General features: G+C 46.3%; 1 protein-coding gene across 3 annotated transcripts in view; it reads right to left on the bottom strand.

Annotated features, from left to right (window-relative positions):
• UNC5B (unc-5 netrin receptor B) overlaps positions 1-26427 on the bottom strand; it is a 147116-nt gene that overhangs the window by 36740 nt on the left and 83949 nt on the right. For all 3 annotated transcript variants that reach the window (XR_005583220.1, XM_039483049.1, XM_039483050.1), the window contains exon 2: positions 5365-5586. Coding sequence is in view for 2 of the 3 variants with exons in the window: in XM_039483049.1 (XP_039338983.1) it covers positions 5365-5586 (222 nt within the window). In the remaining variant the exon portion in view is untranslated. The remainder of the gene's footprint in view (positions 1-5364; positions 5587-26427) is intronic.

The raw sequence follows: 26427 nt of genomic DNA, 5'->3' as shown, positions 1-26427 counted from the left end.
CGGCAGGGGGGGCCCCCGCCGCGGGTCTGCGGGGCACTTCGGCCGCGGGTCCCGGAACGGAAGGGCCCCCCGCCGCCTAATTACCGCCAAAGACCGGGCTGACCTTCGGCGGCGGGTCCCGCTCCGTCTTCGGCGGTAATTCGCCAGCGGGGGGTCCTTCCGCCCCGGAGCCGAAGGACTCCCCGCCGGCGAAGACCGGGAGCAGAAGAAGCTCCTGCGCCCGGCCCCGCAAGAGTTTTCGGGGCCCCCCGGAGCGAGTGAAGGACCCGCTCCAGGGGCCCTGAAAAACTCTGGTGGGGGCCCCTGTGGGGCTCGGGGCCTGGGGCAAATTGCCCCTCTTGCCCCCCCCTCTGGGCGGCCCTGCAATCAGCTTCTCTATTTTCTGTGGTATGTAAAGTTCCAACTCTGAGCAAAGATCCATGATGGAATTATAAACCCCAGAAAGCACTGCCAGCTAGTTACAGATATAAAACACATAGTTACTACATAATTTGCTGCTCTAAATGTTGCGTACAGCTCCATGCACTGTTACCTTTATTAGAAGGTTTAGTTTGTTATCACTCCCTGGCTCATGTAAGGTGCCCATCTCCCTAGCTTCACTAAACTCCTTTGCATTTCCCCTTGGCTCCACCACCTCTGAATCACACCTGACATTTGGCTCCTTTAGCTGGTATGATAGTCACACAGCTGGGATTACAGCAGTACGCAGCAACTAGCCTCCTGGGAATGTAAAGCCTCTTGCCATCCTGAATTCATTTGATATTTATACTGGTAATTTAGATACTAATTAAATACATTTACCCATTTCATATGGACTTTTGCAGAAGTTCAACAGTGCAGCACACATTTCTTTAATGGACACTTTAATTATAGTTATACGTTCATTCTAGATAGAAAAACTGAACACCGCAAACAAGAACAAAAACTAACTGCTCAGGAATAAACATTTTTCCTTCCTACAATCACTCATCACTTATGATAGAACAACAACTCTACTTCATCCCCACCCACCTTCTCCTGGTAATCCCCAGCTGGGGGAGATAGCTGCCCTGCAGGAATCCAGAAGGAGAGGGTTAAACGAGATGTCTGACTTGTGATGTACCTCCCTTCAAAGCAGCCACCCATCCCAAAATTGGCACAACTATCCTAATGTTTATGGGTCTGACCTGCAACTTCTAAACACGGCATGCAAGGTAAGTAAGGAATCTTGAGTGCATTTATTAGGAAATCTAGGCCCAGATTTTTAAAGGTATTCGCGCATTCCTGCACTCAGCACTGTAATGCCTAACTGATTTAGGAGCCTAAATTCAATTTGCAAAAGTGATTTACACCCTTAGGTATCCTAATCCCATTGCTTATCAATGGAATTTTGGCTCCTAAGTGCCTAAAATCACTTTTGAAAATGAGATTTAGGCTCCTAAATCAGTTAGGCATTACAATAGTGAGTACAGCAATGCCTCAATACCTTTTAAAATCTGGGACATAGTGAATAAGGTGCGACTGGAAGGCGTATTCAAATTCACTAGAATGGAAAGTGACTGGGGAATCCTGTAGGAAGAGCGTAAGTAGGGAATAGCGGACTGCAAATCCTCAGGAAAAGAAAAATGCAAGTAACAGGAAAAGTGGCTTCATGAGGAACTGCTCAAATATCTCAGGTTTCAATAAACAGTCTTCCCTTTACAGAGCAGTTTTGGAAAGGGAACCAAGCAAGAACTCACAGAACGGAGTGACCTCCCAGTTAAAACTAGATGGTGATGATATGAGGTTGATGGAACAGGAAAACACTGACACAATTAAGAAGCTCTTCATAACAGGCAGGTAAATGAATACTTATAAATGTGAACATGCACAAATCAGCTGACCCAGATGTCATGTACCACTGACATTTGATTTTGAAAACGAATGGAAACCTTGGGAGGTACTGATTGCCTGGAGATAAGAAACTATAATGCTGATATTTTAAAAAAGCAAAGAAAAATGAGCCTGGTAATTACTGTGCTGTTAGTAAAGTACTGGTAAAAATACTTTGGGGGGGGTCATTATTTTGGGGCTAGTGGGATCATGAACAATAGACATTGTTAATAGATTTTAAGGCCAGAAGGGACCATTATGGTCATCTAGTCTGATCCCCTGCACAACACAGGCCAAAGAACCCCAAACTATAACTTCTGCATCAACCCCGTAACTTCTGTTTGAGCTAGAGCACATCTTTCAAAGATATTCCGTCTTGATTTAAAGACTCTAAGTGATGAACAATTCACCACACCAATGGGCTTATACAGAGCCATAACTTATAAGAGAAACTTGATTGTTGTTTTTTTTTCAGGACACAGTTACAAAATTAGTGATGAAGAGAGGTGTAAATGTAAAATATTTAAATTTTAGCAAACCATTTCATTACATCAGACCAATGATTCAATCAGTCCATTATCCTGTCTCTGACAGTGACCAGAACCACGAGGGTTTCAGAAGAAAGTGCAAGAAATCCTGTAATGGACAATTATGGAATAATATGCTCATAAAATACATTCTTCCTAGTCCAGGCAGCTACTGGTTGATTTATGCTCTGAGCATGAGAGACTTGATATCACTTATACACATTTTAAAATCTACCTATGAACATTCTCACTATCCATTAAAGATCTAATTGTTTTTTTAATCTGACTAAGCTCTTGGCCTCTGATACCCTTCACCAATGAGTCCTGCGGATTGATTATGTGTTGTGTATTTTCTTTTTATCAGTTTTAAATGCCTTTCAATTTCATTAAATGTCCCCTCATTCCTGGATTATGAGAAAGATAAATGCCAGTGCCTGACCTACCTTCTTTAGACCAGCCATTATTTTGTATAATCTCCTTTCTCGTTCGTTTTCTCTCTAAACAAAAATCTTGATCTTTCCAATCTCTACTCATCCAATTTTTTTTCCTGCCTGTAATCATTTTCATTGCCAGCCTCTGAACCCCTTTGTATTTCTGTTTTACCTTGTTTGATATAGGGTTGGCAAAACTGAATAGAGTATTCCAGGTGAGGGTGATACAAGGATTTATATAATGGCATTATAAAAGCCTCAATATTCTTTTATATCCTATTCTCTAAGCATCCCGTTTGCTTTTTTGGTTGCCACTGCACACGGAACAAAGCTTTTCAATGAGCTGACCCCTAGCTCTTTTTCCAGTGTGATTCCATTTAATTTAGAACTCAGCAAAATTGTGTGAGTAATTCACGTTGTTGCTTCCAACGAGTCTTTGTCAACAGTGAATTTCATCTGACATTATGCCATCCATTCACCCAACTTTGTTAGGTCCTTCTGAAGTTCCTCAGAGCTCTCTAGATTGACTATCACAAATAAAGTTGTGTCATCTGCAAAGTTTGCCACCTACTTGTTCAGCCTGTTCCAGACAATTAGTGAATATGTTCAATTAGAGAGGAAGGAATGTCTGGTGGTTAGAGCATTAGGCTGGGACTTGGGAGACCACGGTTCAATTCCCTGCTCTGCCACAGACTCTCTGGGACTTAAGGTAAGTCCCTTAGTATCTCACTTCCCCATCTATCAAATGGGGTTAATAGCACTTCCCTACTTTAGGGGATAAACATATGAAAGACTGTGTGGTGCTCAGCGACCATAGAAATGGGGTGATACAAGTACCTAGGACAGACCTTAAATAGAGCTGGACAAAGAAAGATGAACCATTTGTAACATTTTTGCTGAGAATTTTGCACCACTTTTTTTTTTTTAAATCAGAAAAGCATTTTGCCACAGGCTAAAATTTTCAAAAGAGACTACGGGAGTTAGGCACCTAAATCCCATTGAAACTGAATGGGTATTGCAGGTCTTCCTGAGGTTCCTTGAAAAATCCCAACCAAAAATCTTCCAACCTTCTCTGATCAACCAGAACAGGTCCGAGTAGGGATCCTTGGGGCACGCCACTGTTCACCTTTTGCCGTGCTAAAAACTGACCATTTATTCCTGCTCTTGGTTTTCTGTCTCAGCCACTTTCTAATCCATGTCAGTACTTTATGCCTTACCCCGACTACTTAGTTTTCTCAACCACCTCCTGTGAAGTGCTTTCTGAAAGTCCAACTAAATTATATCTAATAGTTCTCCTTTATCAGCACTGTTTTGTAGCTTGGAGAGGAACAATTTTCATCTAAAAAATGCCATGCTGGTATGATTCCTCCCACAAGGGTATTGAACTTAATTACATTGTGGTCACTATTATTAAGTGGCTCAACTATAGCTACTTCTTGACTGAACTCCTGTGGGTTACATACGACTAAGTTGGGAACACTGTCTCCTTTTGTGTTCTCTAGAACTAGCTGTTCCAAGAAGCAACTGTTTTAACATGTTGATAAATTGCTTCTCAGTGGGGTACCGCAAGGGAGTTTGATAGGTCCAGTCTTATTTAATATCCTTATCGACAAAGTTGGAGGGACAGCTCTTCTACTGAAAGTCACAGATAATACAAAATTGAGAGGAGCTGTGAATATCAGTGAGGACAGAGAAATCACATAAAAGTGACCTAGACAGTTTGGACACATGGACAGGAAATGATCAAATGAATTGGCAAAACACAAGCTAATATATCTGGGGGGAAATAATCTCAAACACAGATATACAATGGGAGGAAGAAAACTAGAAAGTGTTAAATTCTGAGACAGACTTCTGGGCAATAGTATACAACAAATTAGCCATGAGCTTGCAGGAGGATCTGGCAGCAGAAAAGATCCGTTCGATTTTGGGTGGCACATGCGGACACTTCACAGCACAGAGAAGGGTGATCACACTCCTGTTCTCTTTGGCTCTGGTGTGAATGCTTCTCCAATATTGCATTCACACATGGACACTTCAGTCTCAGACTTTACTAAAGACTAACAAAAATCATCAGTGGCCTGAAAGAAAATTAGACAAAGTAAAATGTACATAGCTTGACCAAACAAGGCGTACTAGGGAGGCATTATATCAGTCTACAAATGTATGGATGGGGTAGGCAAGAAGAAGGGAAAGGAAATTCATTCTTACGTGGTGGGAAGGTCTTCCTTGAACTTGCAAAATCTGACTGTGGAACCAGAGAAGGGGCTTACAAAACACTTTTAAAGGGGACCCATCCTGTCAGGTGATGCTGAAAGGAGGCAGTAATACTGTTCCTCATCCAAAGTGGAAAGGGATCCAGTTATTCCTCCTTTTCAAGCATGCCTGCACAGTAATGTGCTTTAAATACCACTGTGTTGCACACTACGGAGCCTTAAAAAGAGAGAGGGAGTAGACAGATGAAGTGGCAGAGGAGAGAGAAAGTCGGCAAAGAAAGAGAAGGGGGGGGTGAGGAATGGGGTAAAAAGAGAGTTGGGTCTGCAATGGTTTCTTACCAGTCACCTCATCCAGGCTCTCCTTAGTGAGATGGTCATTCTGATTGACCCACTCGCCATTGCACTTGAAGTAAATCTGAGTGGCTGGGTTGGCTCTGCAGATCAGCTCCACAGGTTTGTTCTTTACAATATACGCATCTTGTGGCTCCAGTAGGAAATGGGGGAGGGTCTCTGCAGGGGCTGATGGGAAGGAATCTGGAAGCACATCCCCGTACTCAATTCCTGAAAGGAAAGAAAGAGAGTCAGGAAAACAGTTACTCCTACAGAGCATGCTCCACAAATGCTTCCACTAGTGTAACCAGAGTCTAAACCAATGAGCTCTTTATTTAAGAATTATCAGACACATGCATGCACACAATATGTTGGGGAAGAGTCAACACGCCTTTTGTAAAGGGAAATCATGCCTCACCAATCTATTTGAACTCTTTAAAGGTGTCAACAAGCATGTGGATAAGGCAAGGGTGATCCTGTGGACTTTCAGAAAGTCTTTGATAAGGTTCCACACCAAAGGCTCTTAAGCAAAGTAAGCAGTCATAGGATAAGAGGGAAGGTCCTCTCATGGATCAGTAACAAGTTAAAAGATAGGAAACAAAGGGTAGGAATATATTGTCATTTTTCACAATGTGAGGGGCAAATAGTGGGATCCCCCAAGGATCTGTACTAGGATCAGTGCTATTCAACATATTCATAAATGATCTGGAAAAATGGGCAAACAGCAAGGTGGCAAAGTTTGCAGATGATACAAAATTACTTAAAATAGTTAAGCCCAAAACAGACTGGGAAGAGTTACAAAAGGATCTCACAAAAGTAGGCGATTGGGCAAGAAAATGGCAGATAAAATTCAATGTTGATAAATGCAAAGTAATGCATATTGGAAAACATAATCTCAACTATACACACAAAATGATGAGGTCTAAATTAGCTGTTTCCACTCATGAAAGATTTTGGAGTCATTGTGGATAGTTCTCTGAAAACATCCACTCATTGTGCAGCAGCAGTAAAACAAAACCAAACAAAAAACACTAACCGAATGATAGGAACCATTAGGACACGGATCGATAATAAGACAGAAAATATCATAATGCCACTATATAAATCCATGGTATGCCCACATCTTGAATACCACATGCAGTTCTCGTCACCCCATCTCAAAAAAGGGTTTATTAGAACTGAAAAATATACAGAGAAGGGCAACAAAAATGATTAGGGGTTTGGATCAGCTTCCATATAAGAGATTAAAAAGACTGGGACGCTTTGGCTTAGAAAAAAGATGACTAAGGGGGGTTATGATGGAGGTCTATAAAATCCGAATGGTTTGGCACAAGTGAATAAGGAAGTGTTATTTGCCCCTTCACATAACAAAAGAACCAAGGGTCACCCAAGGAAATTAATAGGCAACAGGTTTAAAACAAACATAAGGAAGTACTTCTTCACATAATGCACAGTCAACCTGTGGAATTCATTGCCGGGGGATGTTGTGAAGCCAAAAGTATAAGTGGTTTTAAAAAAGAGTTAAATAAGTTCATAGTGGCTATTAGCCAAAATGGTCAGGGATGCAACCTCATAATCTGGGTGCCTCTGACTACCAGAAGTGAAAACAGGGGATGGATCCCTTGATAACTGCCCTCTTCTGTTCATTCCCTCTGAAGTATCTGGCACCAATCACTGTCAGAACACAGTGGGCTAGACGGACTATTAGTCTGACCCTGTGTGGCCGTTCTTATGTAAAATATCACAGCCAGCTACTTCGCTACCATTACTTCCACTCCACACAGTTTGCCATATCCTCTTAGATGCCCGAAAATGATTATTTTCTTCCAGATTTTGTCCTTCCCCTGTTTATCCCTCATGCTTCTCTGCTCTGTGGCAGCCTTTTCCTTTCTTCTCTCTCAGACACCTTCACCTGCAATGATGTGAGTGGGGAGGTGCTCGTTTTCATTGCTGACAACAAGGGCAGCTCTCAGTAACGTTCAGTGTGTCACATACAAATGGTGGAAACAGAATCCAGAGGCCAGCCTACTAGCCTTGAGACAACAAAGGAGACCCAAGTTTGGGTGCCTCGCTATGGACCAGTTCAAGGTTGTGAGCCCTAAAGAGGGCCAGTGCCTGTAGAGGAAGGAAGCCCTTTAAATCACTCTACAGTGATGTCCTCTGGCTAATACACAGAGGGGCATTTACCGGCTCAGGAGCAGTTGTATATATTGACCTCAGCCCCTGGGAGCAAGGCTGCTACAATGTGAGACCTTAAGGGAAGGGGATGGGGAATATCTCTCGGGTTATGAAAGAGATTGGAGGCCCTCAGAGAAGAAAAAACAAATATTAAGAATCCAGAGAACATTCGTCACTAGATTATAAATTAAATGTACTTCTGACATGTTCTGTGCTCCAACAGAAGCCTGCTCTTTCACTCTTCACTGGAGCCATGAGCAACATATGACTCAGCCAAGTGTCTCTGACCCACCGCCGTGCTGCTGCTATACAGACCCAGGGCATCCATAGTGCGTCACTGGCACCCTAGCACTCCAAAGTCACACTAATCCTGCAATTCTTGCTGGGTGGAGGTACTTACAATAGAGAAAACACACAATAAATCCAGGAGTTGGGACGGGCACTTCATGTCAGAGCTACCTCATCATTGCCCACACAGCAATGTGAACGCATTATCAGGACACAAGGCACTTGAGGCTACTCTGAAGGGGGGTGCTTGAAGTAGGTACCTACAAGTCATGGATCAGAACCAAAGGGGTTAAAGAAAATCAAGCCACTGAAATGGAAAGGAGGCTGTTCACACTATCTTCCTCCCAGTCTCCTGCTCCATGTCAGCTCTTTTCACAGGTTCTCTTCTGTGAGAATGAGCAGAGGGTCTGGCACTGCCCCAGGGCCTCCGATCCCACAGCCTAAAGGAATGCATTGGTATGATCCAAACAAAACCCCAGCAGGGCTTGCATTGGGAAAGCTGACCATGACCGCAACATAAATCACACTGACCTGTCTTTTCAGGTTTTAGGCACAGCTCTTTTTTGGATTCCAGTGGTCCCCACAGCAGCCAACTCTCCCGCTTCTTTTGCGTAACACTCACATTCCACTACCCCTGCCCATGCCCTGCTCATCCCTCTCAGAAGATTATACACTCCAACACAGAGATCACAATATTTCATGAATGATCAACAACAGAGGTTTTGCAGCAGCTGCAAATATAATCCAAAGTACCAGTGACTTTTTTTTCCCATGACTAAAACCATTGAATTGGTAAGGGACTTGGACACCACACTCACAATCTCCCTGGCACATAAACGTGACTACTTCCCTTCCAGCCAGGCCATTTGCTTTAGGAATTAAGAGCTATAAAGAAAGCAAGATCCTAGCGCACTTGACAGTGGAGCAAGGATTTAATGTACTAGTCTCCTCTCTAGAAACCGGAGTTCAGGTGTGCCATTTTGGTCACAAGTGCAGTGAGTTTGTCAGGTTTGATCTTAGACAATACTTATGCACATACACCAAAAGTTGACACAAAGGGACAATTGGTAGCTCATGTTCAGGCAAGGCCAAGTAGTAACACAGAACAGAGGTGATGTAGGTGAGCACTGAGCTACCACCGCAGAGCTGTGTGTGCCCAGGAAACAGCACAGGACGGAGCGGGTCGGGCTTGAGATGCTTGAGCAGAGTTGCCTGCATGCCCTACGTCCAGCTCTAACGCACGCTGTCCACTTCATCACCTTCATGAGCCCTAAAATGTAAACTAAGAATCACTAAACCCCTCGCATTCACAAATCACAAAATCAGGCCCTTTAAAAATCATGATTTTTTAAAATGTGAAGGTTGTTTTATTTGACTTTTTGGTTTCAGAGCTTTTCGGTAACTCTCAGGTCAAGGTTTCAGGCTTTTCTCTGCAACCCTGAGGGCTATCAGCTTCTCCTTTTTCAACTGGGAAGTGGAAGTGGAGACTCTCAGCTCCAGGCACTAGGGCTTCACAGTAAAGGTTGACAGATTGGTGATAAAATCTTGAGAGCTGGCAATGCTGAAGTGAGCCCACTTCCCAGCCACCTGCAGCAAAAAGCTATGGTATAAAAGAGGGCCACAGAACACTGGAAGTGTTACAGGAAGTAAAAAGAAAACAAAAGCCAAGCAGACCAAGAAAGCAAAATGACCAAGTTGCCTCCTGAGTGGAGGTCAGTCATTTAAAATCCATTTAGGAAAATTGACCTTCCATTTCCATTTTAACACAACACTAAGGGAGAACAGTAAGAAATTTGTCATAATCCATTAACCGCTCTTTTGGAAACAATGAATTAAACTCCAGGCTAGCTTCTCTCTCTCTCTCTTTCGGGCTCTTCCCCTCTCTGCTGCTGCCACCAGCCATTCCCTCTCTGATTTCATTTGCAGGTCTGTAATTTTCTCAGCACCCTACCAATTGCACTGGGACACAGAATAATTAGGATGTACAATGCCCTCCTGGAGAGCTATTGTGAGTTGCTGCCCAACTCAAACACCAGGCTGCCGGCTGGTGCGCCAAGCCATCACAGGGTAGGAGGGGAAGAAACGGGCAGGAGAGCATTATGTTTTTGTGAAGAACTGAACACAGTGCAATGAACATTCAAATACTTGAGGATTGAAGGATTTAATGAATAAGTGTGCTTCAGTGTAGATCCCACAGATAAACAGTGGGGAGTGGTGACTAAAGAACAAGCATTTTCACAGCTTTCTGTTTTGGCCTTTAAAAAGAAGACATTAGTACAAAGCTCAGCAGGATACCTGAGAGGACAACCAGCACAGGGGGTGACATAAGCATCCCATCAGTTACAAAGATAAGGAGCAAGGGGGTCAGGAGAGCCTATCAGAACTGGGGGAAATGGGTACGGGAAGACTCACAGTCAAAACTGCTGACCATGATAATGTTACAGGTGATGTTCTCAATGGAGTGCCTGGATTTTACTGCTGGGCCAGACATTAGACCAGGGGTAGGCAACCTATGGCACACATGCCGAAGGTGGCACGCGAGCTGATTTTCAGTGGCACTCACGCTGCCCGGGTCCAGGCCACCGGTCCGGAGGGCTCTGTATTTTAATTTAATTTTAAATGAAGCTTCTTAAACATTTTTAAAACTTGACTTTACTTGACATACAACAATAGTTTAGTTATATGTTACAGACTTATAGAAAGAGACCTTCTAAAAACGTTCAAATGTATTACTGGCACGCAAAACCTTAATTCGGAGTGAATAAATGAAGACTCGGCACAGCACTTCTGAAAGGTTGCCGACCCATGCATTAGACCACGGTCTTTTGCGAACAACACCAAACACAATTGATAGGCAAAGCAAGGTTCTGGCCAACTATGGAGCACAAAGGACAGGAGCAAGACCAAAATGGCTTCTGCTCTCAGTGAGTAGAGACCAGCTGATACAGATGGACAGAAAAGATCAGTACAGGAGAAGCCTTCACCTTTCATCAGGAAGACATCATCTTATTCCTCACATCACTGAAATGCTGCTACCTCTGAGCAAAACAACTATTACATAGCAACACAACACAACAGCAGATCCTATTAGAGTTGAAATTTTAGCCGAGAGACCAAGGCTAAAACTGTACATATCACAAAAAGTGTCACTCGAATTTTTGAAGTGCATTAGAGCAACAGAAATCAGGTGAAATGGAACATACACTGCACCTAAGATACATGCTTCAAGGTAAAAAAAAATGACCATGTTACAAACCATTTACTTGACTATAATCACCCTCCCTAGTCACCATATTCAATGCTCTCCAGACCAGGTGCCGCTGGGAACACACAGTTACTGGTTTACAGAGAAAAGCAGGTCTGTGAGCCTGGCCTTGAGTATAAAATTCATAAGGCACTGTACGTCCTCACAATCTGACCATGAGACTTTGTGAGGTGGAATCCTTAACAGCTGAAGAGGAGGTCAAGACCTCTATTTTACCTCACATCTGAAAACCGCAGCACACCTAGTGCCATGCTGTGGTATTGATTCAGCACCATCCCAGAGGGAGGAGCATCACTTTCTCGCTGAATCGCCAACACTATCTACTGCAGAACCTGCATGTTTCTTGGAGATCTCCCATCTAGGCACGGGCCTGACCACATTCTGTGTCTCTAACCTGGCCTGATGAGACTCACGGAAAAAGATAATATGGCTACAAGCAACAGGGTGGGTGGATGGATTAGCACAGTGCCGGAGAGGGTTCTACCGTGCATTTGGCTGAGCATTGCTGATTCAGAGAGGAATGGTCAGGTGCAGCACTGCAGAGACCTTTGCAAAGCAGCAGGTAAGAGCAGCTGATACAAAGAGATGGGAAGTGCCAGGTTACTCATGACTGAATTCCCAGTAACTCCTGGGTGCTTCCAGTATGTGCCATAAATCAACACGTTCTTAACCACATGCACATGCGTAAAAAGCCAATGAATGCTGCAAAAATGCCATTACGTATCACTGTGTCACCACACCTGTATTTAGGTGCCATTGTCACTGATGAGTTCATACAAGGCTCTCCCAGGCCTAAGCGTTCAGCCTCCATTGCCTCTAGTTATTTCTTCCTCCTATACCTCTAGGGTGGCAGTACATTGGCTGCTGTAGCATTACATCACGTCCTCTTAAACGGACACCTTTCATACACACTACGAGCTCCTGGATCACAGGGAGTCTCACCTGTCTTACCCATTGTTCAATCACCAGGCTTTTTGGCAAAATAATGTAACTTCTTTGATTCCACAAATCTAGATTTTCTGGCAAGGAGGCTGAGTAGTAAGGGTATCTGTTTCCAGCATCAGCCAATGAAGTGTGAAAACCTCTCTTAAAATAATATTTTGCATTCCGACAGCACTTTCCTACCAGGATTCCAAACTGTCTTACTAAAAATTAACAAAGTGTGTATCTCTGCAATGATAACTTCTTGTTATCCCCCCTTACACAGATGGGGAAATTGAGGAACACAATGGGAGAGTGACTTGGCCATGGTGTCAGAGCAGTTGGCTTGTGGACAGGGAGAAATAGAAAACCCAGATCTCCAGACTCCCTGTCTCCTCTGCTACCTCATGTATGCTCAAAGAAGTGGTTGATCCCAGGATGGATGCACTGACTGTTCACTCACAGAGACCTAACGTGTAATGAATTTGGTATCCTCAATAAAGTCTCTACAGGACAGCTGCTGGTATCTCAATTCATCCCCACTAGCAGGGGCGGCTCTAGGTATTTTGCCGCCCCAAGCACAGCAGGCAGGCTGCTTTCAGCGGCTTGCCTGCGGGGGGTCCCCGGTCCCGCAGATTCGGTGGCACGCCTGTGAGAGGTCTGCCGAAGCCACGGGACCAGCGGACCCTCCACAGGCATGCCGCTAAAGGCAACCTGCCTGCTGCCCTCGCAGCGACCAGCAGAGCGCCCCCCGTGGCTTGCCATCCCAGGCACGCGCTTGGCGTGCTGGTGCCTGGAGCCGCCCCTGCCCACTAGCAGCCACTTCCTAGGAGAAGCAAGAGACTGGAGTGACTGGGTGTGTTACAGGTCAGGAATGAGGCGCACTGGTGGAGCTGGATCAACACTGGACCACCTGGGGACCGGAAAAGGAGACTGAAGGTCAAGCGGAGGCGTACTGTAAGAGCATTGTGGGACAAGCTTGCACAGCACCTGAGTGGTTCTACTCACAGCATTTCCTGTCTCTCATTTTCCTGAGACCCAACATTCATCCAAACTAAAAAAGTAATCCCAGTGCCCCACCATAATGGCTCGCGGCATATATCGTGGATATGCTCCACCTCCTTCCTGTACAGCAGAAATGCAGATACACACATAAATATTGATTGCGACGTGCTCTGCGACATTCTCTGCTTCCCCCACATCTGCCTGCGGAAAGAGCCATTTATGCTCTTTGCCTGAGCTGCAGGCCGTTTTTATGACTTTGTTTTACAACTCTAATGCCAGGATCATTTATAAAGTAGGTTTGTATATATCGAATGTAAACATTAGAAATCCATTAGTCTCTTAAAGTGCGTCTGGCAGAGTTCTCCCCCACCCTAGCCCTCCCGGTAATCTCCAGTCCTCTCCCAGGCATGGCTGAAGGGAATTTCAAAGGATTACAAGTACTTAAAGATATATTATCCCTGGCCAGAGTTGTAATGCAGGCCTGAAGCTACCGATTAAGTTTCTCTCCGCTGCATGTGCGCCAGTTAGTTTTTTATTTCACTTTTTTTTTCAAGTCAGATTTAAAACCCTATGCCATGGGCTAACAGCACTGCAATTTACAAGCTGTACAAGCACGAACTTCCTCCAAGCAGGGCACTGACTTGCAGAAGGAAAGGGACCTTCGCCTTCTGGTTTACAACATTCTTTCCTCATGACCTTACATATAGCATCACCTCCCACCCAAAATTCATGGGAGTATTCTGATGCTTACCACCTACCCCATGTCATATAAACCCAGCTCAAACAGTGACCAGAGAGGCATAAATTGACTTCAAGTGCAGTGGGGCTGTGACATCACAACTTGGAGACTTTTCATCTTCACATGGAGACATAGTGTCATGACAGGATGCTGCTACATCACATCACCATATGCCAAGGCAACACCCCAAATGCAAACATCTCTATGTTCTGTTGTGGCACTGCCATGTGATTGCTTTGTCCCAGAACCTAGGCTAGGTAAGATGGCAGGCACTCTTCCATACTACAGAAAAACATGCAAATCCTTCTGGTATGCGTGAGAGGGCTCATCATTAACCAAAACAAAATCCAGACATTTTCCCTACCGCAGTAGACACTTTGCTTCTCTGTTGATTATAATTGGGGCTTTGGGTCATCAGAGAGGATTTTTGTGTGTGGGGGGGGGAATTACAGATGAGTCATGGCAAAAGTGGATAAAAAAAACCAACGCAGATTTGACTCATCCTTGATTATCTGCAAAATGATCTGTACTATCCCTGCCCAGGAGCAGAGCACAGACAGCCCATCAGCCCCCTGCATGGGGTTCAGCAGCAAGAAGAGCCCACAAAACCAGAAAGTCAGAGTCTGTGACTCCTGGGACCTCCTGTGACAAAACCACAGCCCTACTTACAGTCCAGAACGCATGTTCCCCTTTCTAATGTACTTACGGAATTCCAATAGTGCCTAATGCACAAGTCCACAATATTGGGGTGTAAGAAATATGTCCTTTAGGAAGCTCCATCTAGAGGCAGCATTTTCCAGAAGGCTCCTCACCCCAGTTATACAGCACAAGGAGGGAATCTGAGTGATGTGCCCAGTGGGGTCACGTAGAGAGCTGGCAGCTCAGCTGCGATTTGAACACAGGACCATCTCTATCCTTGTCTTTTGTTCTAATAATTTGATCACATGATTTCCTAAATCCCCTTTCATTTCCGTGAACCAGCCTGTAGCTATATTGCTGAGGTGGCCAGCCTTCCTTTGTTTCTGTGAGGGGAAAAGGAGAGGCTCCTGATGTTGGGGATGTGGACAGCAGCATATTATCTCACAACCCTCTTTCTTATCCACACTAGTCTTATATGGAATAACCTGCCCCATGGAAATACCAGTGAGTTCCAAGCAACTATTGTCACCAGGCAGCATGGAGAAAGAGGCAAAAGATTCCTGCATGTCCAGCCCCCATCCAGATCCAATCCCGGTATCTGCTGAGGATGAGACAATGGGAAAGCAGCCAATTCTCTACTCCTTATACAAAGCTTGTGCACATCATTCACATGTGAAGGGGCAAAGAGCCGTTTCCCCACCAAGTATCACCGGCACCCAGAGTCTGGCAATGCTCACCCTTCAGCTACATTCCCTCACCCCTCCCGGCCTGTTCTCTCATACATTTGGTTCATTTACATAAATATCTGCACAGCACTAAACCCAGCAAACTAACTCTTCACCAGAGACCACCCCAGTGTGAGGGACACTAGCAGCCATGGCGTCAGCAAAGCACAGCTCCGATGACATGTCTGTACCTGCTTACACCAGGGCTGAGCTTTGCCCTAAGAGACTGCTCTTCTCTTTCCTCTGAAAATGGAGAAGGGAAGAGAAAATAAACCATCAGCCCAGCTCCCAGGTAGACAGCTCCCTCTCTCTCTCCATTTCAGCTGTTGCTTGCAGCCAGTAGTGAAGAGACAGAATACACCAAGTGGCAGCTCAAGCCAGGCGTTCTGCCCTTGTAATGTGCCTCTTATTTCTCTACGACTTAAAGTGAGCGAGGGAGGGGGCCAGGGAAGAGAAGAAAGAAATAACTACTAGCAATCTTTATTACCATCAAGCAGCGGCGTGCTCCAGCCCCCAGTCAGCCCACAATTCAGGGGAAGGAAAAGCGGGTGTTATTAACCTCCACCCTCCTCCTTTCACTGCCACAAATCTAATAGGTTGTCCCTGCCTGAGTAGAGACGTGAGGCTTCCAGTCATTTCATTGCAGCACCAAAAGATGTGAAACAACAAGCCTCAGCTGGGAGTGGATTCTTTGGGCCTTGCTTTCCCATAGTTAATGGCTGGGCTGTTACCACCAACTGCGTGGTCCTGGTTAAAAGTTTAATGGTTCTTTGCTCAGGATGGGGTGGCTGTGGTCCTCATGGCCCCTTCTGGAGCACTGACTCCTCATTTTTCCCTAACTGAACTCCTTTCATTGCCACTCAGGTCATCACCACCATTCAGATCAAGGAAACTCCTTCGTCATTAAGCAGTGGGAGCCCTCCTGACAGAGCTGAGCAAGCTTCTTAGGTAGAATCTGAACCCCTACAGATATGAGGAAGAAGTCAAAGCAAGGCCCCATGCACAGCGGCACAAGGCACTGAACCTCAGGGGCCTCCCTTATTCTGTTTCATACCTTGCAATACATGTTCCAGGTTTCTTATCCATGGGGAACACAATTCATTTGGTGGAGGGTTCCAGCTCATGTGTATATTTCCCTGTGGCCACACTGAGAATTAGTCTAGGTTTTAATGGCTTTTAAATCCTGTTTGGTTTTACATTTGAGTTGAAAGAGCTAAAAACCTTTAAAAAAGTGAATATCAAAATGGATAACATCTGCCACTGGCGCAGGTTTCAAACCTGAGAATTTGCCCCAGTAGTGGAGATGGCTGGAAGAATCCTATGTAGGCCAGGGAGAGCCGTGGGGACTGGGCTCAGAAATGCAGCCCTAATGAGCAGCACAGGATCTTGGTGGCATATTCACATAGGACTAGTCTGTTGAAACCAGTCTCCACAGTGCTCCCTGGCTCCCGCCCCTTTCCCCCCCTCTAGCAGAGCACACAGGCCATAAAGCTGCCCTAACGCCACCTCCTTCCAGCACCGGGGCATGGCTGAAAGGGACTGGACTCCAGTGATGCCCAGCCCGTGTAACAGCCCCTTGGAAGCCATTGCAGACGGTCAAATTTAGCAGCCCTGATTTACACCAGAGGTCAAAGTGGTTCCTGTGAGCCCCGCTATTGGGGAAGTACTTTAGGCTACGTTTCCCATCCCTGCCTGCCCAGCTGTGCCAAGCACAGCTCTGCTGCATCTGTGGATGTGGCCCAGACTGCGTGGATGAAAGAGAAGAAAGCCGTAACTAAAGAAAGGACCCCGCAGCTTGACAGAGCACATTTGCTTCTTCGGCAGGTTGCAAAAGTTGGTGTTTCAGTGAGCTATGGCAAGGGGGAGAATGGGAGTTTGGGATGGTGGGGGGGGGGGGGTATTTGGTTGGGAAGAAGGAAGAGTACCATGCTGGGCACATTTATCATAAGCAATCAAAACAGCCTTTCATACCCCCTCCTGACACTTGCTAATTCCAGCCAGCCCTGGCCACCCACTGCATGGGAAATCTCTTACATTCTCTCCACGGGGAAAAAAATCCATTTAGTATTGGGGGGGCGGGGCAGGTGCACACACACAAAACAGCCCTTTTCCTTTTACATCAGCTTCATTGTGGATGAATAGATTGATGATCCTGGCTCTTCTTAATATAAAAAGGGAAACACTAAGAGCATTAATTAAAAAAAACCCAAACACCTGTTAAATGGAAGCTGACTGGTATGGGAAAAGCAGGGTTACTTGCAATGGAGAAGCACCTTCTTCCTGCTACAGGCAGATTCCCCTAGGAGAAGTTTTCTATAGCTCCCTTACCTCAGGGGTCTCAAACACAAGGCCCGCGGGCTGCATGTGGCCTGCAGACTTATTTGCTGCAGCCCACCAAGCTTCCTGCACTCCCCCTCCCCCCCGAGTTATTTCCTGTGGCTGCCAAGCTTCCCTCACCTGCCGCCCCCTACTCCCCCGCAGTGCACCGTGTCCCCGCTCCTCTGCCTACCTCCAGGCACCGTTTGGCAGTGCTTAGCGCTTTCTAAGAGGGAGGGGGAGGAGCAGGGAGCCGCGCGCTCAGAGGAGGAGATGGAGGAGAGGCGGGGCAGGGGCGGGGATTTGGGGAAGGGGTTGGAAGAGGCGGGGCATGGAAGGGGTGGAGTGGGAGTGGGGGCGGGGTGGGGGCAGCGGGGGTTGGGGGGGTGTAAGTGATGCGACCCTCGGGCCAATATACTAGTCGTCATGTGGCCCTCGTGGTCATTTGAGTTTGAGACCCCTGCTTTACCTGATCTGCCACTTCCACCTGGCACAGCAGGAAGTCGTCACTTCCCCAGCCTTTCAAGAAAGGTCAAATAAAAAGGAGGTGTTAGTAGGAAAAGGGAGCGTAAAAGGGCAGGGAGGACGACAGAGGGAACACACTGCTTGGAACGGGAACAAGGACCCAGCCACAGATGCAGGCAGAGAAGCCACAGAATTATAGAAATGTAGGGCTGGAAGAGACCTCAAGAGGCTACCAAGTCCAGCCTCCTGTGCTGAAGCAGGGTATAGTAAACAGAAACCTCCAGTGGTGGGGATTCCACAACCTGCCTTGGAAACCAAGATTACTGGGAGTGGAGGGGAAAGGGCAGCTGGAGAACAAGAGAGTCCATTGTTCTCTTTGCCTTTACTTCCCCCGCTGGAATCCCGAGCAAAGCTCAGTTTGCTGCTGTGCAGCCAGGGCTCCCAAGAAAGGCTACTTAGCAGAATATGGAAGCAGAGTCAAGGATAGAGCCTTTCCCTCTGCTTGGAGGCACAAAGGTGGGGGTGGGAGTAGAGGGGGCATTCTTCTGAATGACGGCTGAAGAAGCTGGTGAAGAATGAGAGAGGGTGATGCCTGGGAAAGACCCTCTCTCTCCATATCTGAAGTGCTGCGGGTTCCTGATTCCCTCTTTTCCATCTCTAGAGAAGAAATATTTGCTGTGAACACAGGTCCAAATTCATCCCTGGTGTAATTACACTGAAGTCAAAGGTGTTACACCAGGGATAAATCTAGCCCCCAAAGTCCAGCAATACAAGGCAATGAATGTGGCTATTAGAGAGCCAGTCCAGTCAGCATCACGCCCCACTCACCTGGTGAGCTTACTGAACTCATTCAAAGACACAGCTTAAAAGTCATTATCAAACCAGGGCAGACAACACAGAGGGGACAGCTTTCTTCTTAACGATCCCCCTGTGAGCCCTAATTTCTCCTCGGGCTCATCAGGCAAATGTGCTGCTCTCTGCATTGTTAGAAACAAAACCAAAAACAAAACTGGATGCAATTTTGATTAAGGTTTAAACCTTTTGCCATTTAATCAGCTTCATATTGCTCCTAGTATTGCACTAATAGCACTGGCAAGATCCAAGCAGAAAAGCCAGCACTGTGCACTCCTCCTCCTTCCCAGTGATGCCAACGCACCTCCGTCTGGACATGTAATATCCCTGCTATTCCAACCTTCCGGCCTCCCGAGGCCAGGCTGCCAGTCACATCAAACTACATGCTGGTCTTTTAAATAAACATCTGCCACACAGAGACCAGCAAATTCACACATACCTTTTAGCTACACTGAAACCCAGGCCTCTGGAACGGAGCAGACTGAAAGTTAACACTGGGTGTCTCCTGCCCCTTGTCAAACTATGGTCCCCCCAGAGGTACTGGGAGTTTTTAAGATCTTATCTATACTGTTTCAAATCTATGAGGGGACCTGGTTACAACACAGTAGCTCCAACCATGATCAAACTATGCATTGGTCTTGCACTATAGAGGGGAAGAACTGTAGTTTAACAATGTTCCTTAACCCTGCGAAAACTCCACTACAATGGACCTAAAATGGAAGGTCATTTTACAAGCCATTCAGGTCCTAAACATTTGTGGAAGTAAAGAGAGTTGGAAAACATGGCAGCACAGGGTAGGCGTGGTTACCCACAAGAAATGTGATGTTTTCTGAATCCAGGCACCTAGGATGTTTTCAGGGTGAAACATACAAGCACCTCTCTCTCTCTTGCTTTCTCCAAGTTTTTTAATGCTATTAGCAGGTAAAAAATATTTATAATAAACCTGACAAAGGGAAGGAGTTTCAAAAGGGCCTAAGTGACATAGAAACACAAGTCCCATTGATTCTCAATGAGAATTTTTCTACCAAGTCATTTAGATACTTAAAAACATAAGATACCCCAAATTCTGCTCTCAGTTACAACTTGTGTATACCTCACTAATTTCCAGTGTTGCAGATGTAACTGAGAACACATTATGGCCCTTAGAACGGAAGGAGAGAGACACATTCTCTTATGGCACAAACATACACACACACAATCACACACATACACAAGGGAGAGAGATACATACACTTACGTAAGAATGAGAACGATTCTCCTACATATCCATGCAGTAGATTTACTATACCGTTCACACAGGCAACAAAACTTGAACAAACAAACCAATAATATTTGAGAGTATAGTGCACTGACTCTGATCACACTACTACCTGCAAACATTTACAGTGGGGAGGGAGGGTTTCCTCTATCTCAGGCTGCGATCTTTAAAGAGGACATCGTTCTTCTGATGTCAGTGACTTTCAATGGGAACCAGGTGCCTAACTCCCTCAATCCCTTTTAAAATGTCCCAGCCCTAAGAAACAACTGAGATACTCTATACCAGGGGTAGGCAACCTATGGCACGGGTGCCGAAGGCGGCACGCGAGCTGATTTTCAGTGGCACTCACACTGCCCGGGTTCTGGCCACTGGTCCGGAGGGCTCTGCATTTTATTTAATTTTAAATGAATCTTCTTAAACATTTTAAAAACCTTATTTACCTTACCTACAACAATAGTTTAGTTATATATTACAGACTTATAGAAAGAGACCTTCTAAGAACGTTAAAATGTATTACTGGCTCACGAAACCTTAAATCAGAGTGAATGAATGAAGACTTGGCACACCGCTTCTGAAAGGTTGCCGACCCCTGCTCTATACTATAGTCTTCCACCTATGTATGCAGTTACATTTGTTCAAAATGAGTGCACACCTCTAAGTGAGTATTCTAGAGGGTGCAAGTGTTACCCCCTGGTCAGTGTGTGTTACGATCTGCAGAGGATAAGAGTCAGTTACAGTGCAAGACACAGAGCCTGGCTCTTCAGCTCAAACTGTGGCGACTCCTCCTTTCAGATCTGGAGGTCCCTGGTTCAGTGTGTCAGTGGCCATCACACAAGGCAGCGCAGGATCAAGTCCAAGCCCTTTGCTACTAGCTACCATTGGGACACAGGCATAACGTGAAAGGGTTATGTTTGCAGTGCTTTCTAAAAGGAAAGAGCCACAGGATTTTAAATGATCCCTCTGACCCTCCCCGCCAAATAATATTTTGTCAGGTTGAATTTAGCACTGGTTCTTCATGTGTACAAAGTGCTTTGGGATCTTGATGAAAGGTACTATATAAATGTCAGTCATTATAAACCAAAGTAATCCAGCATGTAGGAAAAAGGGTGCATTTCAAAACACATACATTTGGTGCTACAACACCTAATTTTTTATTTGGCGGGGCAGGAGGGGGGAAAAGGAGTACTTTGAAGGCTGCTTTTTTCAAGCTATGAGTACATGATGTTTCCAAGCATGACACTGACTTGAAGTAGTTACAGAAAGTGCAGCTAGAAAGAAGAAAATGCCTTTCCCTTCCTTGTCTGGACAAAGATTTCCAACTAAATCCTGACTTTAATTACAACAAATCTTTTACCAGTAAAAATCAGTATAAGGAATCAATCAAAAGGCTGCATTCAGCACCTAATGCTGCAAAGAAGTTTCTTCTTGTGTCTGTCCTGAAATAAGGCACCACCGCTAATCATCATAGCTGACAAGACAATAAAGTAAAGGGAGAGTGCTCTCCTCTCATGTCCTCCTTCAAGAGCAAAACAATTATAGTCTCCGTGACCAGGACGTAACAACATACAAGACTTAAGGATGCTCTGCTTTCCAAACACCCCCTACAACTCCAAATGATTTCCTTTCCCCAAGTTTGCAAATAGTGCAATAATTTAACCTCCCTTCCATTTCAGGTTTATTTATTTTGTGAAGGGGTAGTAGGTTTAAAAAAAAAAAAAAGGAAGAGTCTCTTCACCTCCTTTTCTGAAAGGAAAACAGAACACACACAAGCTATTGAGCTGGGACTAAAGATTACAAAGGTCCTCTCTGTATTGCCGGCAGTTTTGATTGTTTTGCCCTACACTGTGTTTTTGCTTTGCTAGTACCAGCAGGTCAAGGCCTCCTTCCCCCTTCGCCTGCCATCAGCCTATTCAACGCCACAGGACAATTCCCTCAGCAAGGGGCACTGAGAAAAGGGGAGGGGCCGGGTTTTGTCCTGTCATGGGACATTTTTGAGGAGAGGGGAGGAGAAAGGCCAAAATAAAAGAAAGAAAAGAAGGGGATGGCAGGGAGTGAGGGAAGAAGAAAAGGCTTCAGAACGTGACACATATCAATAGACACCGCTCAGCACTTTCTGCTACATTTGGCAATTTGGGGGCTTTTTCTGAGTGGCAACAAAAGGCCGTCTGGCTTCTGTAAACAAAGTCCTTTTTACCTCGCTGACCTCAATCGAGCAAGCAACCCTCAAGAGCTCTAGATGGGCAGCATGGAAGAGTGTGAGAGCCAAAAAACCCCACATACCCCACCAATTTCCCCTGTATTTCTGCCCCACCCGATGAGCATGTCTACTCCGTGAGTCGATTCAGAGACACACCACATGACCTCCAGAGCAGAAGGGAACATTACTGCAAGACTGCAGTAACATGTGCAAGGAGCTCCGGCTGATGGCTTGATAAGCAGCAAGTGGTGATTGAGGCTTTATCTACACTGGACCTTGTCTTCAGGGGTGTGAAAAAACACCTTTCCCCCCCAATGATAAACGTTTTACTGGTGTGAACAGCGCTTTGTCAGCGGGAGAGCTTTCCTGCCAAAGCTACTGCTATTGTTGGGGATGGGAGGTTTTTGCCGGTGGCAGAGCTCTCTCCTGCCAACAAACAGCAGCTACACTGCACACCTTTTAGTGGCACGGCTGTAGTGGCACGACTGTGTTGCTAAAAGGTGCGTAGTGTAGACAGTCTGAGAAACGTTTCACTGCACCGGTTTATACAATTCACTAAACTTCCTTATTTGGTGGTAACCAAAGTGAGAAACTGATTTCAAACAGAGCCAGGCGTAGTGTTAGCAGGCTCCTCTGTATTGCTCTGTCCTGGAACCTTAATGCCAACCAATGGCCCCCAATGCTATACCAGCCCTGGTCCTCCGCACAACTCTGCTAATGCTGCTCAATCCGTGACAGACAGGCAGTATACGGACAGACATATTTTGGAATATGCATATATAGCTATGGCCAGGCACCTTGCCACCTAGAGGCTAATGAGGAACCAGATCAGGGTAAATGCAAATGCATACCAGCCAACACAGAGCTAATATAGTCGTTCAACATGGGACCTACCTATGGAAGAGCACTATGTCATAGATGGATGGGGACAGCCATAACTAACATACCAGACACAAGATGGCTTATACACAAGCCACCTCATCCTGTTCATCCCTGCAATGTCAGAGAGCTGCATAGCAATCATGGTTAGCACATGGCAGCCACAAACAGGCCAACAAAGAACCAATCTGGACAGTGGTGGATTAGCCACTGGGCCAACGGGGGCCTGCTTCACCTGCCTGGTGCTCCTGCTGGGGAGCAGGTCGGGGCATGGGGGCTTGCCGCACTCCTGCTGGGGAGTGGGGGCTTGCCCTGATCTGCCTGCCCAGCGCTTCTGCTGAGGAATGGGGTTGGAGTACAGGGGCTTGCCCTGATCTGCCCGCCCGGCGCGTCTGCCAGGGAGCGGGGGAAGCCCCCGCACTGTGACCCTGCTACTCAGCAGGAGCGCTGGGGGGAAGGGGGGAAACTGCAGGCGGAAGGGGTGAGGAGGGACCCCCACTTGCTTCGGCCCAGGGCTTCATAAACCCCTAATCTACCTCTGATTCTGCTTTTCCTGCACCATGGCTTGCTTACTGCTATCCAAAACCCATGTGCGCAGGAGGTCATAGGCGTCAACTTTTCCTGGTGCTCTCCCCCACCCCCGCCCCCATTCCAACCCCTTCCCCAACCTCCCCGCCCCAACTCTGCCCCCTCCCTGCCCCTATTGGACCCCTTCCCCAAATCCCCACCCCACCTTTTCCCAGAGCGCACCCCGTTCCCCCTCCTCCCCCCTCCCTCCCAGCCCTTGCCACCGCAAAACAGCTGTTTCGCGGTGGCAAGCGCTGGGAGCCAGGGGGAGAAGCGGGGACGTGGCGCGCTCAGGGAAGGAGGCGGAGCGGAGGTGAGCTGGGGCGGGGCACTGCCGGTGGGTGCAGATCACGTACCAATTTTTCCCCGTGGGTGCTCCAGCCCCAGAGTACCCACAGAGTCAGCGCCTATGCAGGAGGTATCATTTTCTCTCACCTGCGTATCAGCACCCTGAACATATTCATATGGGAGCTTGCTTATCTACTGTAGGGTGACCAGATGTCCCGATTTTACAGGGACAGTCCTGATTTTTGAGTCTTTTTCTTATATAGGCTCCTATTACCCCCCACGCCCTGTCCCAATTGTTCACACTTGCTGTCTGTTCACCCTAATCTACTGATACTGGAGCCTTAGAGTGCGCCAACACTATACCACACTCTGACTGCTCCTTGTGCAAAAGACTGCACTCTTAGCCACACATTCTCTCTCGCTCTTTGCCCAGTTTGCCATGGACATTCTTCCAGTCAGTTTCACACCCACTGCCCTATTTCCCACGGCCACTGCATCCATCAGATTGCTATTACCGGTCAGGGGCATGGTGTGCAACGAGACACTCCACCCTTTACTTGATGTGTGCTGCTTTGCTATACGTGGATCCATACGTGGTAGTGTCCAGGCAAGGGACACTACCTCTTTCTCAAGCATTTTGCTGCTGTCTTGTTGCCAGAGATTACTGCATCCAAAAGGATGATCAGGGAGTGGAATTTTGAGACAAAAGTGGCTGTGTGCTGACTGTATGAGACAGAAAACCACAGCCTAGAGAATGAGTAAACTGAATCCGAGAGACTGAGGGGAGAGAGGCACGGACGTCTCCTTTAGCCAGGAAAATGACTTCTCTCTCTCTCTCTCTGACAGTAGGTGAAATGTTGGCGCACAGCATATTTGATAGGATGCATGTCACACATTTTAATCTGATGGACTTGATCCGGATTACTCGCAACATCTGTTCCTCAGTGACTTATGTGGAGATGTTTGCTGCCAGCTCTCTCAACTTGTAAAAGATTGACAACCTCCAACCGAGTCTTTCGTGGGGGGTGGCATTTGGGGGGAGGGTCTGAAGGGAAATCAGATTAAACAAAGAAAACAATGGACAGATTCAGAAAACAACTTCCCCACACCTGTCGGCTTGTTGTCCCACAGTTCACGGCAATTGTCTCCCGTCACACACAAACATCAGCAGGAAAGCGTTAAAATCCTCTCTCCTGCAATTGTTATCCGTCAAAACATTTCGGAGATTATGGGAGCATTAGTGGCTGAGAAAACCAGTGTCCATCCCCCACTTCCTCTCTTCCCCTCCCCAACTGCACCACAAGCAGGCATGCAGACACACAGTGAGAAAAGGAACATCGTCTAAGGATTAAGCACATGGCCAGGAGTCAGGAAATCTATGGCCAAAATCTGCTAAATCTCCTATGTGGCCTTGTAAAAGCAGCAAAGAGTCCTGTGGCACCTTATAGACTAACAGATGTTTTGGAGCATGAGCTTTCGTGGGTGAATACCCACTTCGTCGGATGCATGTGGCCTTGGACACTGAACTGCCGTGCCTCAGTTTCCCCACATGTACCATAACAATATTCCTTACAGTACCCAGTGAGGCAGTGGCTAAATTCATTCACAGAATTCCCATAGAATTGTACAGTATTATTATACCTTATCTCACTTGTGTGTGATCACAGAGACCAGATGCACCTTGCTCTCAAAGCCCTCTGTACCAGTTGACAGGGCTGCTATCTCTTTAAAGCCAGACTTCCAGCGCTGTTTCATTGGTTTTATTTTAGAAGGCACCTCAAGGCACCTGTGGAAAGTCTGGACCAGTCTGGCTCTCTAGCCCTAATTTATCTTTCCCCACTATCTAGGGTGACCAGATAGCAAGTGTAAAAAATCGGGACAGGGGTTGGGGGTAATTGGTGCCTATATATAAGAAAAAGCCCCCAAAATTGGGACTGTCCCTATAAAATCGGGACATCTGGTGATCCTATCACTGTCCTCCCTCTTGCCTCAGGGGAAACAAACACTCATTTAAGGATTAGCACTGCAAAACCAACACATTTTACATTCCCTCTCCCTGTCCAAGCAAGACCACTGTTACCAGAGGAGAGAGGACAGAGATTCCTCCTCCTCCCAGCCAATGTATCAACCGGTGATGCTGTCTCCATTCTGTGCATGAGATGAATGAAATGTTGGGAGAGAGGAAGCAGCAAAACCCATCGGTTAGACCAGGCTAGAACTAACCTGACAGGACAGGATCCGAGGAACAAGAGACACTGCCCCTTCTTCCTCCCATGACCCCCAGGTACAGTTTAATAGTTGAGATGAGTGATTAAAAATTTCAGTAAGGGGTGAAAAAACAATACTCCTGTTTAATGCTATAAGAAGGCCCTGCAACACAAATTTTGGCTTCAGATTCCCCCAAAGCTTGGGTGGTTGTTGTGCTCTTGGGCCCATATAAGAGCTAGGGCCCAGATCCTAAACTGTAGTTAGGCACCCAACTCATATTGA

Source organism: Mauremys reevesii, linkage group 7 (genome assembly GCF_016161935.1).
Source record: "Mauremys reevesii isolate NIE-2019 linkage group 7, ASM1616193v1, whole genome shotgun sequence".
Taxonomy (NCBI): Eukaryota; Metazoa; Chordata; order Testudines; family Geoemydidae; genus Mauremys; species Mauremys reevesii.
The sequence above is the reverse complement of the archived record's forward strand: the minus strand, read 5'-3'. Positions and strand labels throughout refer to the sequence as shown.